Genomic DNA, 15,471 nt, shown 5'->3' with positions numbered 1-15,471 from the left:
CTGTGTAACAAATGGTATCAACCCAAAAAATGCTGCAACAACTTATGAGACATAATAAAGCATGGGGATGCCCATCATATACTTCTATCATAATGTTCTAAACCATTATACAGTTCATTTTAATTAATTAATTAATTAATTCATGTTTATTTCTGATTCATGACTAGAACAACTTGACACAGTGCTGAGCTCCATCTGTACCACTTCTATGAGACATCTACTGTTGACCTGCTAAAAAAAAAGACGAAAACAGGTCTATTGGGTTTCAGAGGGTTAAGAAATAAAAGCATCTGTCAGTATTCATGGAGTTTTCCCTTCATCATATAAAAAAAATCCTGTGTTGCTGCAATCCCAACCACAAGGAGGAAGTGATCGGATTCTGAAGGAAACACACACACTGAACACACAGGCACGTTCAATCCCTCACATGCAGAGGTTAGTGGGAGTGTTCACGAGTTAGAAGCTGCTGCTCCAGTCAGACACACTGTCATATTCAAACTGTATCCACTCAGCTCTGCTCTCTGATCCACCATGAAGCTGTACGTGATTGTTCCACTGTGTGCTCTGTTCACCCTCACCCAACAGGTAAGAAAACACTCAGGGGGAATTACTGTAACTTTTTAAAATTGTATTACACACTGCCCATTTCAAAATGTAGATCAATTTACAAACAGCATTTAGTATTTATTTATGCCACGTTTAATATTCTTGATTTCAGGTACCTGCACATAAAGATGAACATCAGTGTACATGTGAGTTGACTACTTCAGAGAAGACATTCCCTCACGACAAACTCGGCAAAGCGGAGGACACTGCATCAAAATGCAACGGCAACGTCACCCCACAGAAGGTAAGTAGTAATTCTCTAAACCAGACTAAAGAACTCATCTGTAAAGCTGTCAGAAAATATATATTAATAATGATATTTAAAACAAAAAAAACTCCTGTAAGACTCCTGCATGTATGCATTCTTGCTGATGGAGTCCTGTGTGATGTGTGATGACAGTGCCGACCTGTTTGTCTATTCTATTCAGATTCTACAGCTAGAGAGTCTGCTGCTGGGTTTGGAGCAACGTCTGCCACAGCTGCAGGAAGATGTGTCGATGCTGGAGAGGGAGGATGATGGAGAGCTCTATTCGGTCATCAGCCTGCAGGTGATAGAGAATGAACTGATGCAGATCAACCAGTTCATCGACAGGCTCAAAAGCACCACCCTGGGACACCAGCGTCTATCTGCTAACACTACCCAACAGGTATAGGTGACACAGAGTGACACTGCTCAAAGTGCAGATTGATTTTTGGTATCTATAGCAAAATGAAACTATATTATTTAAAGGAGCACTAAGACTGCACTGTCCTGTGGAATGACCATGGTGTGCAAATCTGCAGAAATTATGACTATGTTACTGTATCTACTAAGATTTCTGGCTTTCAAAGTAATTCATGTCCTGTAGCCGACATTATCATTGAGAAGTCTCCAACATCTTCACTTCTTCTTCATCAAAGACTAATGAAAGAAACTTTCTACTGATAGTGTTGCAATGCCCTTGTGTCATTAAGAGTACTCCACTGATTTTGCATTGCACCCATAATAACATTGACTCATTATCACTGACTCAGGATGGACAGATTTTTTTTTTAAGTATCTAAATCGATTCAAATCATTCTTCTTCCTGGTCCAAACCTGGTGCCTACATTACCCACAATGCAAAGCTAACTGCCAAAAGTTCAGTCAGAGAGTGTGTTATAGAGAGCCTAAGTTACACCCCTTCTGGTCGACCCCATGGGATCTTATTTTGGAAAAAAAATATGAACGGTAGTCAACGGAGAGAGACAAAACTTTTTTTGATCCAGTTTGAATTGTGCCATGAATCACACATATGATGTTTGTCATTTAAAAGATAGTTTTTCAAGTCTTTGTCGTAGTATCATTAATTTTTGTGTGAAACTGCTCAGTGAACTACGTCTCTCTCTCGTCTCGTACAATATACGTCACCGACACTAGCTAGCTAGCTAACTTAGCTATGTTCCACGCACAAATGAAACGTTATCTGACCTGACGTCACTTGCGTGACTTCTGGGTGTGTCGTCTTTCTAATGACGTATTCTCACAGTCTGATACTTCAACAGTTTTACAACAAACTGAGACTTTCTTGACTTGCACAATTATGTTTTAAATTGACAAACATCATATGTGTGATTCATGGCGTAATTCAAACGGGTTCAAAAAAAATATTTGTCTCTCCCCGTTGACTACCATTCATACCAAGGTCCCATGGTGGTCCTCCGAAAGGGGCGGGACTTAGGCTCTCTATGCAAGTAGCGGCTATTGTAGCCTGGAGCCTCTGGCCTCAAGCAGACTTCAGTCTTTCTAACTCTACACCAACAGATTAAAAAATATTTTCTTATCTTAAATTTTGAACTTGTAGTCTTAAACCCCAAATGACGCTGACTCAAGTGACATCACTACATTCCAGTATGATGGAAAATGTCTACCTTTGGTGCCATCTGGTGGTATCAAGAGTGACACTGGCAGACAGGTTCTATGATTATCAGCTTGCATTTTGAGCAGGTACTCATACAAAATGGTTTTAAAAAATGTACAATTTCAAAATTGTATCAGTCTTTATACACAGTCAAGATCTATTCTTTTTTAACTAATTCCATATGGGAGCTGTATTATCAAAATATTGACATATTGATTATTGTGACTTTGGTGATGAGGTTAGAAGTCGATGGGTGAAATGTCTTTCTTTATCAATGTATAAGCCAGTCTAGTTTCTCTGATGACAGGCATATATACTGTATATATATATATATATATATATATATATATATAAATATATTGGGATGTCTGTTCTGTTGCTCAGTTGGAGGACCTGAGAGCAGAGATGCAGGAGCTGGAGACATACGACACCATGCAGATGGTGAAGACACAACAAGCCAACCAGCGTCTGAAGAGAGATCTGGACCAGTGCAAGACTGGACTTGACCCCTCCGCCGAACCCACTCAGCCTCCACGTGGTATGTGCCCAAACCCACACTAAGCACCAGTGTGTGGGGAGACTTTTTTAAACTTCACTTTCACTTCCACTGGAGGCCACGAGATAGACAAAATCTTAATCTGGTTGTGTAGCAATTGCTATACTTTGTTGTAGTTCACTGATGATCCACTTTGCAATTTCACATTGTGAACCCACAGAGATTGATTGGGCTTCTTGATCTAATATGTGTCAATAATGAGTTGCTTGTTATTTTACCTGAGCAAAGATGTGGCCAGTCCTTAACCTCCATCAAAATGACATCCAACATTAGAGGCCATTCTGGTTCTGAACTGTTGTTCAGCACCAATCACCACAATTTGGAAGTAGTTATCAACCAGCGGATGCCTCGCCCAACCAGCTGTACTTATTTAGTACAATTTCTTTCTCTCTTGTATTTTATACCAAGGTAACTGCCCCCACGGTCGATTTGTGAACATTACCGGGCCGAGGGTGTACACAGCAGGAGAGTACCCTGGCTCCCACAAATATGGAGCCTGGGGTCGGGATCCCAAACCAGAGGCGGGGAAGGAGAGCTGGTATTGGCTGGTAATGCTGACCTCTGGCAATAAATTCGCCCACTATGTCCGTCTCTACTCCAGCCTGAGCTCTCTGATTGTTGGGGTGAGCACACCAGGTAAGAAGAACTCTTGTGTTATAGTTTTAAGTGTTATGCTACCCTTCAGCTCAGTGTGCATAATTGTGCAATTGATAGTGATGTTACGTGCTGTGCCGAGGCTTCGGAGCGTGTGTCGAGTAATCCAGGAAGTTTTCCGCAATGCGCGTATCGAGGCTTGTATCGTTTTAGACCAATGACGTCATTAATGACGTCCGAAGCCTCGCTGCCCGGCCGTACCGCCCACTGGTTCATGAAGTGTTTCAGATCTTCACTGGTTCAACCAATGCCACTTTCCAGAAGTGACACAGAACACTAATATTACCCCTCCTACCATTATTATATTATATTACACTACAATACAATACAATTATTGACCAAAGGATTGGTTTATACACTTAAGATGAATAAAACAATTACAATTTATTATACATGTATGTTATATACTCATAATATACTTACTAGAAAATATACATTATAATATATATTATATAGATATATAAATTGATTACATGGTAATATATATTTTTTTCATTGTTTATAGTCATTCCCAACAGCCTTTACTGGCGCAAAATACAGTATATCACAGATCTGTGGTCCCAGTAGACCACAACCAGCACTGATCCCAGTAGAGCACTTACACTTACACACCAAAAACTGACATAACCTGATATTTTCAGGTGGAATTTCATTCATTCATTCATTCATTCATTCATTCTCACTGTGCAATATCATTTTCCACTTGTGCAATTTTGTTAATAGTCTGTTTATTGTCAATACTGTATATACTGCTCCTATTTTTATACTTCCTTCTATTTAAATGGTTCATATTTTGTTGCACTTTGTTTAGCTCTTTTTTTACTGTGTTAGCTGGTGCATCTTGTTTTTTGCACTATCCCCTTTGCTGTTGTACACTGCACATGTCCCCACTGCAGGACTAATAAAGGAATATCTGATCTTATCTTATCTTATCTTATCACATGGTTAAGATCATATCTGCCTGTTTTACACTCTTTGACCACCAGGTGGTTTCGTGAGCACATAAAGCCTCGAGAAATTAACCCTTTTCCGAACCAATTTGCTGGAAAGCTTCAAAGCTTCATGAGGCTTCAGCTCGCCATCACTAGCAATTGATACTTCTAATGGACAAGAGCATGTATTAAAGCCCTACTGGTAATTACCCAACCTGTTCTCATTCCCAACCCGTATGGACGCTTGGCCAGGTCCCCCATCACTTTTTAATGCACTCGGCAGCCCTACGTATACTACGTCGTAGTTTTAAACATGTAGTTAATGTTGTGATTTCAAACAAAACTACTTTGTTATGTTTAGGAAAACATTGTGGTTTTGGGTGGTTTGTTACAGTAAGTAAGTTATATAGCCTGCGTAAGTTAAGTAGTCAACGTAAATACGTCAACGCTGACTTTTGGGTTCACACGGGACCGGTCAGCAGGACATATGTTTGTTAACCCGTCCATCCACCCCGTCCTCCTCCCTACGCGGACTTTGACGCTCTTTATACTATGTCACCTGACTTTCGGGGCACTTGCGGTGAGCGTCTAATAATGATATGGATGGGTTTACATTGGAGTTACTCTTTCCCCTTTTTCTTCTTCTTTTTCTTCTTCTTCTTCTTCTTCTTCTTTTTCTCCTTCTTCTTCCAGGTAATGTCATGATCAGCCCCTCTAACCCAACCACCAACACCATCCAGGGTCCAAATGTTGTGATGTATGGAGAGGCCTTGTACTACAACTGTTACAACCTAGACACTGTTTGTCGATTCAACCTCACCGCCAAAACCGTTACCAACTCACAACTACCAAAAGGCACCAGGTTCGCTGCTCGACTTTGTCTTTAAGATCATTATTACCTCCGCCAAGGCCGAAGGCCTAGGAAGCAGGTTATGTTTTCACTGGCGTTGGTTTGTTTATTGGTTTGTTGGTCTGTCTGTTAGCAGGATTACTCCAAAGGTCTGTGATGGATTTGAATGACATTTTTTGGAGGGGTGGGGTGTGGCACAATGAACAATCCATTAGATTTTGGTGGCGATCCAGATCATGATCTGGATTCAGGAATTTTTCTAAGGATTCCGATCAGCCAGAACATTAAGACCTCTGGGTAAAATATATGCGCAGTGTAACTGATGATGCATTGATGAAGCATGACCCCGCCTATTTCCTTCATTTCCAAATGAAACATCACTTCTGTTTTTTTCAGGTTTAACTCAAAGGGGAACTTCTGCCGCCTTGATGAATGCTACCCGTTCACCGACCTGGACCTAGCGACAGATGAGTCAGGCGTCTGGGTGATCTATACCACCAACCAGGACTTTGGCAACCTGGTGTTGTCCAAGGTGGAGGAGGGCGAACCGCTGACGCTTGGCCAAACCTGGTACACCTCTGTCTACAAGCAGGCGGTGACTAACACCTTCATGGCCTGCGGTGTGCTCTATGCGACGCGGTATGTCGACAAAGATTTGGAGGAGATCTTCTACTCGTTTGACACCGCGACAGGGGTGGAGAGGTTCAACATTGGTGTCTTCATCAACAAGATGTCTCCCAACATTTTTGCCCTGAACTACAGCCCTGTGGACCAGATGCTACATGCCTACTGTGACTCCAACATGGTCTCCTACAAGGTTTTGTTTAGCTAAATGGACAATGCTGACAATGTTTCCATAAAAGCCTGTATCTAAATAATGGCTGCAGTTATAGTGACCAGCATGAACAAATAAAGGTGACTCGTTAATGAAGGCCAGCAAAAAGCATTGAGGGGGTGTGAAATTACCTGTACTATACATGGTACACATGGTAAATTGACGTGGTAAATTCGGCATAATATACATTTGCATTGCAAGACCTAGTTCTCCCTGTTCAGACCTGGCACTAACATGCGTCCTCAGTGATCCAAACACAATTGGACAGCTTTAGGTACGTCTGGCATTAGAATGTGTCTCCACATGCATCTCCAGTGACCGTTTATGATACAATCTCACTTCCCCGCTCTATATGCAAATAAACACGTAGTAAGCACATGGCTAATAGGGCAGACGTTGTGACGTAATATAACAGGAATGTCAGTAGTAATATCCTACATATTCATGAATTCAGGCACATTTCATTAACATCAAAATTAAAGGTTATTGTACCGCCGACACCGCCGCCTTTGCCAGGCAACGGCGGGGCACAGAGCTTAAGGGGGGCCAGGGATGAGAGCGGGCGGGCGGGTATCAGCTCCGTGCAAAGCACCGGCACAAAAACACAGACACATCTCCATCAGTATGATAATAATGCACTTTATGTGCCTAGTCTGACAGTCTGTAGATATGTAGCCTATAGATAAGATATATTTTAATAAAATACAGTTTTACCGACAGAATACAGTAGAGCACAGAAGCCGTTTCCATGCTGCAAGGCAGACAAGCGCTCGTGTCTGCCTGTCTATTCACATGAGGAGCTCAGAGACCCCGTGGATCCCAGCGGGACGTCAGTTGAGTCTTTAATGTGGCCCAGGACACATTCACTACACACTGCTAAAAGAATGTGACAATATGGGGTACAGACCACCTCTGGATCTGAGTGATCAGACCTCAATGCGTCTTGACACCTCTCCTTAGAGCTGTCCATTTGGGACTCTTGGGACTCAGGACGCACGTTTATACCAGGTCTGAACAGGGCTTCTATAGTGGATTAATGTATGTACCTATAGTGTGGAGACATTAGGATTTTCTAGAATCCATCTATCTGCATGAGGTGAGGAAGACATGTTGTTTACAATATGATGTTAAAACATAATAAAAAAATACTTTCAACTGTTTGAAGTTCACTAATGTGTGTAGCAGTTGCTCTCATCGAGGGGTGGCATCTGTCTGTTTAATAATATGTATCTCAAAAATTAGATTTTGTCACAGCAGAAGTAAGAGCTGTGCAAAGTGAAGTGAGAACTGCTCACCATACGTTGAACTGATATGACAGCACAGATGTCTACACAACTGAAAATGATCAGACACCTGACTCCACACAATTCTGACATAAAGTCTTTATTTCTTACTTGTTACTTGATCAGTACATGGACAGAGACAGCTTACTTTTTATATTTATTTGTATAGAATATATTTAAACTTTACATTACACATCTGAATGACAGCAAAGTAGGTAAGAGTCCTTCTACTGTTGTGAATAGAAACAAGCTCATAGGGAAGACTCCCACAATATGAAACAACCAAACGAGAAAAAAAGAACTTATTGCTCAATACAAATCAATTATAATGGCAGTATGAATAAGAAGAATAATAGTAGTACACAGGAACCAATATCATTATATATCAAGATGAGGTTACACCTATTGTTGCCTATAAAAAAGAGAAACTGGGAAGAGGAAACAGAAATATGTCGACGTTTTCTTCACAATACAGTAGTGTTAGAGTGTTCGGGTCGGGTAACCTGCTCTATAAATAAAAAGTATCTACAAGTGCAAGGAGGACCAAGGTCTATACAAACTGATCGAGCGCCAGCTTACAGGAGCTGTCGACTTTCACAAATCGCTACTGAACTTCACTATTTGTAGACCTTGAGGAGGAGCAGGAGGGAGCTGGGTTTTCATGTGCGGGGTTAAATGTCAAAGATGTGGAGCGGGGATAGAAGTGCAAACCATAGCGAGGGCTTCTGAGAGGCGTAGGTTGACAATACTGTACAGCACTTCAAAAAAGGACAAAATACATTCAGGAGCCCCCCAGGCAGTTTGGGTAGAAGTCGTGTGGGAGGAAACCTAAGTGTAGATGGCAGAAAATAGCTTAGAGAAGAGAGGAAACGCTGAAAGATGACCGTATACTTCGCTACATGCAAACTTCAGCGTTCATGGAATTCATCCACGATGTTCTGCGAGGAGCAACTGAGGTGTTTGATCTGACCGTCTAATATCTCGTCATAATTTCCACATGTCAGGATTTGTTTTTTCCCAACTATTACATTTATTGGATATTTCAAACAATTCAACAGTAATCTCTCCAGTTTCATCAAAATCACATTCGTTTTCTTTTAACATTCATTCATTCACTCTTTTTCAGGTCAGAATCTCTCTCTCCTTATGTTTTGGTAACAATCCCCTCTGTTCTTCTTTGCTTGAAACCCCCCCTCCACATATTCTCTTACCTATCTGCTGGTCTCTAGGGCCCCCTGGTGCTCAGAAACACGACTAACACTACCAACATTTTTAAAAAGTGACTTCAGCTGATAGCCCTTTAGGGTGCGACTGGGTTTGCCTGTGAGAGCCGGGGCACCTTTTTTTTTTTTTAGGGGGAAGGGGTTATTTTTTTAAGGTGGCTGGGGGTTGCCCTACATTCTGAGCTTGGTGCCCAAATGGCTCCAAAAAAGCCCCGCCCCTTACAGGCCACCTCAGGCAAGCGCACACCTCAGCAATTGAAAGCTACGCCCCTTCTGACAGGGGACCAAAAGGGTGTTTTTGTAAAACTGGAAACAGGAGAAGGTGACTATGGTACATGAATACTGTACATTACTAAGCCAAAGAAACAGGGGCCCCCCCCCATCTCTGGTCACTATTGACAAGGTTGTCCAGTATTACAGCAGATAACAGCACACAGCTTCACTAGTCTAAAACTATACTTATACACATGCTCTACACTGGTGAGATGATGGTTACACATCACATCAAAACACACACTGACCACATAACAATGGATTCCTTCTTGTGTGTGATTTTGTTGGCTTAGTTCCCTTACAAAGCACAGCCCACGCAGGTTTTAATTTGAGAAGGTGTGTGAAAATGTGTATGTGCATGGGGGTATGTTTGTGGTTGTGGCTACGTGTGTGTGTGTGTGTGTGTGTGTGTGTGTGTGTGTGTGTGTGTGTGTGTGTGTGTGTGTGTGTGTGTGTGTGTGTGTGTGGTGTGGTGTGTGGTGTGTGTGTGGGTGGGTAGCTTTGGTATATCCATGGAGTGAGGCTGGGCGCTGTAAGGGAAGGCTGCTGCGAGTTCTTTGGTGGTGACCCGGAAAGAGAGCTCGTCGGGTCGGCCTGGTCCTGCCTCGGTCCCCCCTGGTCTAGTTTGGTTTGGGTCAGAGTGTGATTGTCATGTTAGAGACCACAAAGAGCCGACTACGGCCAGAACCGCGTCCATGCGCTGGAGTTACAGACTGATGATGCATCCATGGCTCTATTTAACTATAGTCACATGCACGATGCTAATGAAGAATGCCCTAATACTAGATACTATACTCTGATACTAGAATGCCCTAAGATTACTTTCACATACACATGCATATACATGTTAATAAATACTAATTCTAGCCTATATTCATGTAGTGGATTGGCTTAGAAATGTGAGATGACACAGGTTAAAGCTGCACTCAGCAACATTGCACTAATGTGGCTCTGAAAGGCAGTACTAAGTAACAGCAGTACTAGTAATAATGGAAGATTTGAGCTTCAATAATTGATAATGTGATGTGTCCTGTTCACCAGCCTCAGCGTCACGCCTAATGGAGTGGAGCTTTTTCCGGATTAGACCACTTTTTAAGTGCTTCTTAGAAGACAGTTTGGTTTAATTTGTCTCTTCCTTGCAGAAAAGTGACATAACAAGTGATTACATCTGTAGTGTCCTGATTGGTGTGGATAGAATTATCTTGCGTTGCACTACACATTTTGCAATTTCAGCTCAGGCAGATACAATAATATAAATAATTATATTTTAAGCAGTTTCTTCCTTCACTCTGTAAGGTATCGATTATAAGTGAGCGATTAAAGTCTGGAAACACAAGCCCAATTCCACCTGTGAGTTGTTTGCTGATCAAGAGTAACTTTGCTGCTACATTTGCTACGTTATATTCATATCAATCATTTTAAGCGTATTTGATACTAAACAATAGATGGACTCCAGCGGCTCACAAATCGCAGATTGTCATCTTGCTCAAAATCAAGACAATTCAAACACGAGTTTGGTTGTACTTAGACCAAATCACGTACAGATTATCGCGGTAAAAGCAATAAAAACGGATGGACTCCCTGGTGGTGTAGTGGCTAGGTTTCACTTAACCACTGGTGGCCTGAAACGCATGTATGCTGATGACATCCCTCTCATGCTACGTGTAGTTTACACGTTTGACATAAAATCTTACCAAGTGCAACTTTAAATCAGCGTGGTGTGCTCTAGCTATGCTCTACAGGTGCACTTGGCTACGATAGGCTGTGTTCTGTTGTCTGTTAAATCCTGGACACACCCCCCTCTGACACTTACCAGTCACTCATAGAGAAATAACCATTTCTTGCAAACAACGCAGAGAGAGATCACTCACATTGTGTCCATACAACGAAAGAATAAACTGCAAAAAAAAGATGCAATACACTTTTTCATTGCAGTACAATATAAAAGTTCTGTTTTCCTTGCTATATCCTGCACTTTCACCTTCTCTGACACATTTCCATCATTAACAGCAGCTTATATCATATATCGCTGTGTGGACTGTTGACAGACGGGGGTGGGGGGGTGGGTAGGTGCAGGAAAAGATTGAGGAGACAGTTTGCAAACACAAGAATGACACTACAAGAACAAAACAAGTTGCCTAAATCTTTAAGTGCTGGGTGACAGGGGTGGGGTCGAGGTGGGTATTTCAAGGTGTGGTTGGGGGGTGTTAGTAGCAACACGTATGGTATTTTACAGGTGGAGCAGGGAAGAAGATGACAGACAAAGGGATCTGGAGGAGACAGATGAAGACAGAGAGAGAGCTGTCTCCACCTTGTTCATCGGCTTTCCTTCCTGTCGCTGTCTCGTTCTACCATCTACCGTGTCTGACTACAGAGAGGCGGTCACACCTTCATCTCCACCACCCTTAACCCCACCATCTTGCTCTTTCTTTCTCCATCCCTCTAGTAGCCCTCCCGCCCTCTTCCTATGGCTGGCCGACTCCTCAGCAGGACACCTCCATGGTGTGGGTGACAGTGCCGACTCCCTCGGTGCTGTCGGAATGGGTGCAGGCCCGAGAACGGGACCCGCCGTCAATGGAGCTGGCGCTGGTCAGGGAGGCCGTCCTAGAACGAACCAGGCGGGTCATACTGGCGGAGGGCACTGGGAGGAAAGGGAAGGGTGGGGAAAAGAACGAATCCAGCATTACATTTTGTAAAAAAAAAAAAGTGTGATCAGTTGATATTATGTAGATGTTGGGAGTACATGCTAATTTGGACAACTGAAAAATATCTCTTTTTGTAGCTGGTGAGAAAAGACAGCTGACTGGCTCACACAACTGCCCTGAATGGTTGGAGTTGTTCATTAAAGCTGTCAGTGTGTCTACATAGAGACACATTGCCAGCACCATGCACTTTGTGTTATATAAAGCTCAGTTCTCCTAATAGAACTGTATTATAAGCTATTCATTATTAATCAATTAAAGCAAGAAGTTTTTGGCATCATTGGGCAAAAATTCCATAATAACCTTTCAGCATATTGTAATTCAAGTGTTCTGAGAGATAAGTAGACTTCTGCTCCTCCTCATGGCTCTGTTTTCAGGCTTTAATAAATCTAGCCTGTGACGGGAGACTTTGACCAATCACAGGCCATTTCAGAGAGAGCGTTCCTATTGGCTGAGCTCCGGCTGGCTGGTGGGCGGTGCTTGGTATTTCCTCAACAGATCTCAACATGGCTGCCGGGTCACAAACTTTCTCGTTTTACAGCCAAACAGTACACTTCAAGATGTTTCTGACAATATATGAGGAGAGAAATAGGCAATGAATTCAATAAATTAATTGCATAGTAGTAGTAATTAAGGCCACAAAATAATAACTATATGCCGCATAAATACAAAAACATTGGCTCCAGCTTTAAGCGTCCTGTATCAGTCCAAGTAACGCCGGGTCAGTCTTGTTTGGTTCTTGTAGAAATGTCAAGCGGACAATTTTGAGTCTCAGAAGTACACCTTGAAAGTTTCATATTGTATACTGTGCTTATGTAGTTTAGGCTCAGCAGTTAAGAGCAGAATCCGCATAACATTGAGGACAATTTTAGTTTTTACTTGTGTTCAGTCAGCAGTTTATGGAGTTTTTATTGGCTTACGTTCTCATGTGATTGCAATAACTAGATGTAGTGTTCTGTTGGCCATTCTCATTTAAAGCCTAAACTATTGGTTGTGTAAAAATATTGTAATTTGTTACAAACTTAGTCCAAAAGGTTGTGCTCAAAGCTAGCTGAGGGCCATGCAAAGAGCATTGGAGATGCAATGGCAAAGGAATGTGGGGAGGGGAAGTAAGGGCAGTATATTTTTCCGTGGGAGGAAAATATATTCTTGATAAAACAATGATGGAGTATAATGTACGGAAGCCCTGATGGCCAAGTGAGAAAATTATCCATTTTCTAAGTCTGATCGAAATTGTTTTCTTTCCTGTGTTTATGACGTGTTGCTAAAATGAGTATTACAACAACAAACACTGAGAAAAATGATCCTAACAAAACAAAACAAAATCCACCTGCCAAATTTTATTTCCCCGCCTGTTTTCACAGAAAATGTAACTTCAAAAAACGATCCTAGTAAAACGTTTTCCCTGTTACACAGATAAAAACAAAAATATAAGGAACTTATCCTGTAAAACCCCTTTTCACCTGTTCTTAAAGGTATAATATGCAGGAATTTCCTAAAAAAACAAAACAATGTATAGACTGATACAAAAATAATCCCTCTCAATCATCACTAGAAGTGGTGTCTGTTTCTGTATCCTGTATTGTCTCTTTTCTCCTTTTATTTTGCTGTGTTCGGGACTCTTCTGGACTTCAGCGATAATGTTTTATTTCTCTGATTCACTGCTCTGTTCTCACTAACGCCGCTCCCTCTCTTCATTCACTCTATACCTCGTGTGTTTACAAACAATAGTAACCAACAACTGTTACATATTATACCTTTAAGACATAAACACACGACAGAAAACAATTTAGATCAGATTTAGAAAATGGATCAACAGAATGTTTTTTCTCAATTGCCTCTCAGGGTTTCCGTATTAATGTCCACAGGATAAAAAATAAAATAAAAAAAAAACACTAGAAATGACAGCAAAAGTAAAAATTTCATAACAGCCCAAAATATTGTATTCATAACCAAATTAAATTCAAATAAATTTTAAAATGCCAATGTCATCAAATAGGGCAGCAATAAGAGGTCAGAGGTGAAGGGGGAGGAGGAAGTACCTGGCCCTCCACTCAACCTCCGATCCTTCACATAAGCGACTGAGAGAACGGGGCGGGGGAGACAGAGGGCAAGATTAACACAGCTCATGTCCCTCTGCACGAAATACATCAATCACAACACACTCAGACATTACTACAATAATACTTCTGCTGAAAAAAGCTTTTTATAAGAAATTACTGCAAAGGCTAAGACACAAACATGAAATCACACTCTCACTCACTAAGTACAGTCTGTTTTTCTGGATACTTACTGTAGCCCATTCCCTGCAGGAAATACTTGAAGGCTTCAGTCAGCTTCCCAGGCTGGAAAACAACATATCAGTTTTCATTTCACTGAACAAATGTCAAATATGGATGATGCATTCATGGTCTGTCTGATTTTTTTTAAAATTGGGTTTGGTTGTATGGCAACCTGTTAATTATGCAAGGTTGTGTGTTACCTGTGTGAGCTGGGGAAGTCCACCAGAGTCAGCCATCTACCACGAGAGGAGAGAGCAGCAATTAACCAAACTGCTAATGGCTCACAACTAGACACAGAAAATGTACTGTACTCCCTCTCTCTATCAACAGTTCTGCAATAGAAACTCATGTTGCTGTTTTTTTCCTGTCATTACATCATATTGCAGTCTTGTATCCTAAAAATTACATTCCCATACAACAAAACTGCATTGTGAATTACGCTTCGAGGGAAACATATTTAATATATAACATGTATAACATTAACATTTCAATATGGACCAATTAGCACATATCTATTTACTATGTAGGGTATAGCCTATATCAGTGGTTCTCAAACTTTTTTTCAATAATGTACCCCCTTTGAAATATTTTTTTGCCAAGTTCCCCCTAAGTAGCGCATTTTTGGTAGAAAAAAAATAATGGCATATTGAATATAAAATGTAGTTTATCGAACTTACATTTACATTTTTTCATTGAACTTATAATAACTTAATAATTATTTTTTTATTAATTATATATATATATTTTTTAATTGCAGTGCAGAACTCAAGACCCCATTTGAGAAACACTGGCCTATATGCTATATACTGTATATATACAATGTTAGGTAAGCTGTTTCTTTCCCACAGTTTACATGTCGGTGTAAAATGTTTACGATGGTCAAAATTGAACGATTGAGAATTTCATTTAGCATCATACTTTGTGTTAATTGGGATAATTATTTATGCCTTAATTTAGCAATTAGGAAAACACTTGTGCAGGCTACGTTCTTAAGTGTTTTAGACTATGGGGATTATATACATTATTTACATGCATGCTGCCTCCTCTACACTTCGCTGCCCAGATTCTGAGTATCACAGTTCTCTGCGTTCTATATCCAACTCATTATCCCCGTACACATCATTGTGTACTTTAAGATATGGTGTCCTGGTCTTCATTAAGCCTAAGGAGACAGCAGCATTAGTATATTTCTATTTACAAAGCCATACTGGTCAAACTCCCTTCATATCTGTGTAATCTCCTATCACTCACCAACAGCTATTATAACTTTCGCTCCACTAGATGGCTGCTCTACCGGGTACCGAGGATTTGCTCGGAACTTGGTAGAGCAGCTTTCGCCTACTTTGCGCCCTGGTCATGGAATAACCTTCAGAACACACTACAGCTTCATGATTT

The 15,471-nt window shown here is 41.1% G+C and overlaps 2 protein-coding genes and 2 long non-coding RNA genes across 15 annotated transcripts in view; 2 read left to right on the top strand and 2 right to left on the bottom strand.

The window, feature by feature from the left end:
- The window catches only part of LOC141765594 (uncharacterized), a 371,017-nt gene that overhangs the window by 168,257 nt on the left and 187,289 nt on the right, over positions 1-15,471 (top strand). The gene's annotated exons all lie outside the window — the stretch shown is intronic.
- Positions 1-15,471, bottom strand: part of LOC141765593 (uncharacterized) — a 101,023-nt gene that overhangs the window by 2,004 nt on the left and 83,548 nt on the right. The window lies entirely within an intron of this gene.
- olmf4l1 (olfactomedin 4-like 1) lies at positions 402-7,468 on the top strand. Its single transcript, XM_074631666.1, has 7 exons — positions 402-585; positions 719-850; positions 1,035-1,253; positions 2,871-3,024; positions 3,451-3,678; positions 5,322-5,490; positions 5,875-7,468. Exons 1-7 carry the CDS (start codon positions 532-534, stop codon positions 6,308-6,310), a joined length of 1,392 nt encoding a protein of 463 aa, XP_074487767.1. The 5' UTR covers positions 402-531; the 3' UTR covers positions 6,311-7,468.
- Positions 7,696-15,471, bottom strand: part of ndrg4 (NDRG family member 4) — a 73,835-nt gene continuing 66,059 nt past the window's right edge. For 7 of the 12 annotated variants that reach the window (XM_074631653.1, XM_074631654.1, XM_074631657.1 and 4 more), the window contains 4 exons: positions 14,277-14,312; positions 14,088-14,139; positions 13,837-13,875; positions 7,696-11,733 (listed from right to left, as the gene is read on the bottom strand). In XM_074631653.1, coding sequence (XP_074487754.1) covers positions 11,576-11,733; positions 13,837-13,875; positions 14,088-14,139; positions 14,277-14,312 — 285 coding nt within the window. In that variant the 3' untranslated portion in view covers positions 7,696-11,575. The remainder of the gene's footprint in view (positions 11,734-13,836; positions 13,876-14,087; positions 14,140-14,276; positions 14,313-15,471) is intronic. The other 5 variants (XM_074631656.1, XM_074631659.1, XM_074631661.1 and 2 more) reach the window with 1 other exon arrangement.

Source organism: Sebastes fasciatus, chromosome 4, assembly GCF_043250625.1.
Source record: "Sebastes fasciatus isolate fSebFas1 chromosome 4, fSebFas1.pri, whole genome shotgun sequence".
Taxonomy (NCBI): Eukaryota; Metazoa; Chordata; class Actinopteri; order Perciformes; family Sebastidae; genus Sebastes; species Sebastes fasciatus.
Note: the sequence above shows the minus strand (reverse complement) of the source record. Positions and strands in the feature narration are given on the sequence as shown.

Excerpts from the sequence above, each read along its gene's own strand:
- olmf4l1 (XM_074631666.1), top strand. The coding sequence starts at position 532 with ATGAAGCTGTACGTGATTGTTCCACTGTGTGCTCTGTTCACCCTCACC. Across the intron at positions 586-718 it reads TGTTCACCCTCACCCAACAG|GTACCTGCACATAAAGATGA; the intron begins GTAAGAAAACAC and ends TCTTGATTTCAG. Across the intron at positions 3,679-5,321 it reads TGTTGGGGTGAGCACACCAG|GTAATGTCATGATCAGCCCC; the intron begins GTAAGAAGAACT and ends TTCTTCTTCCAG.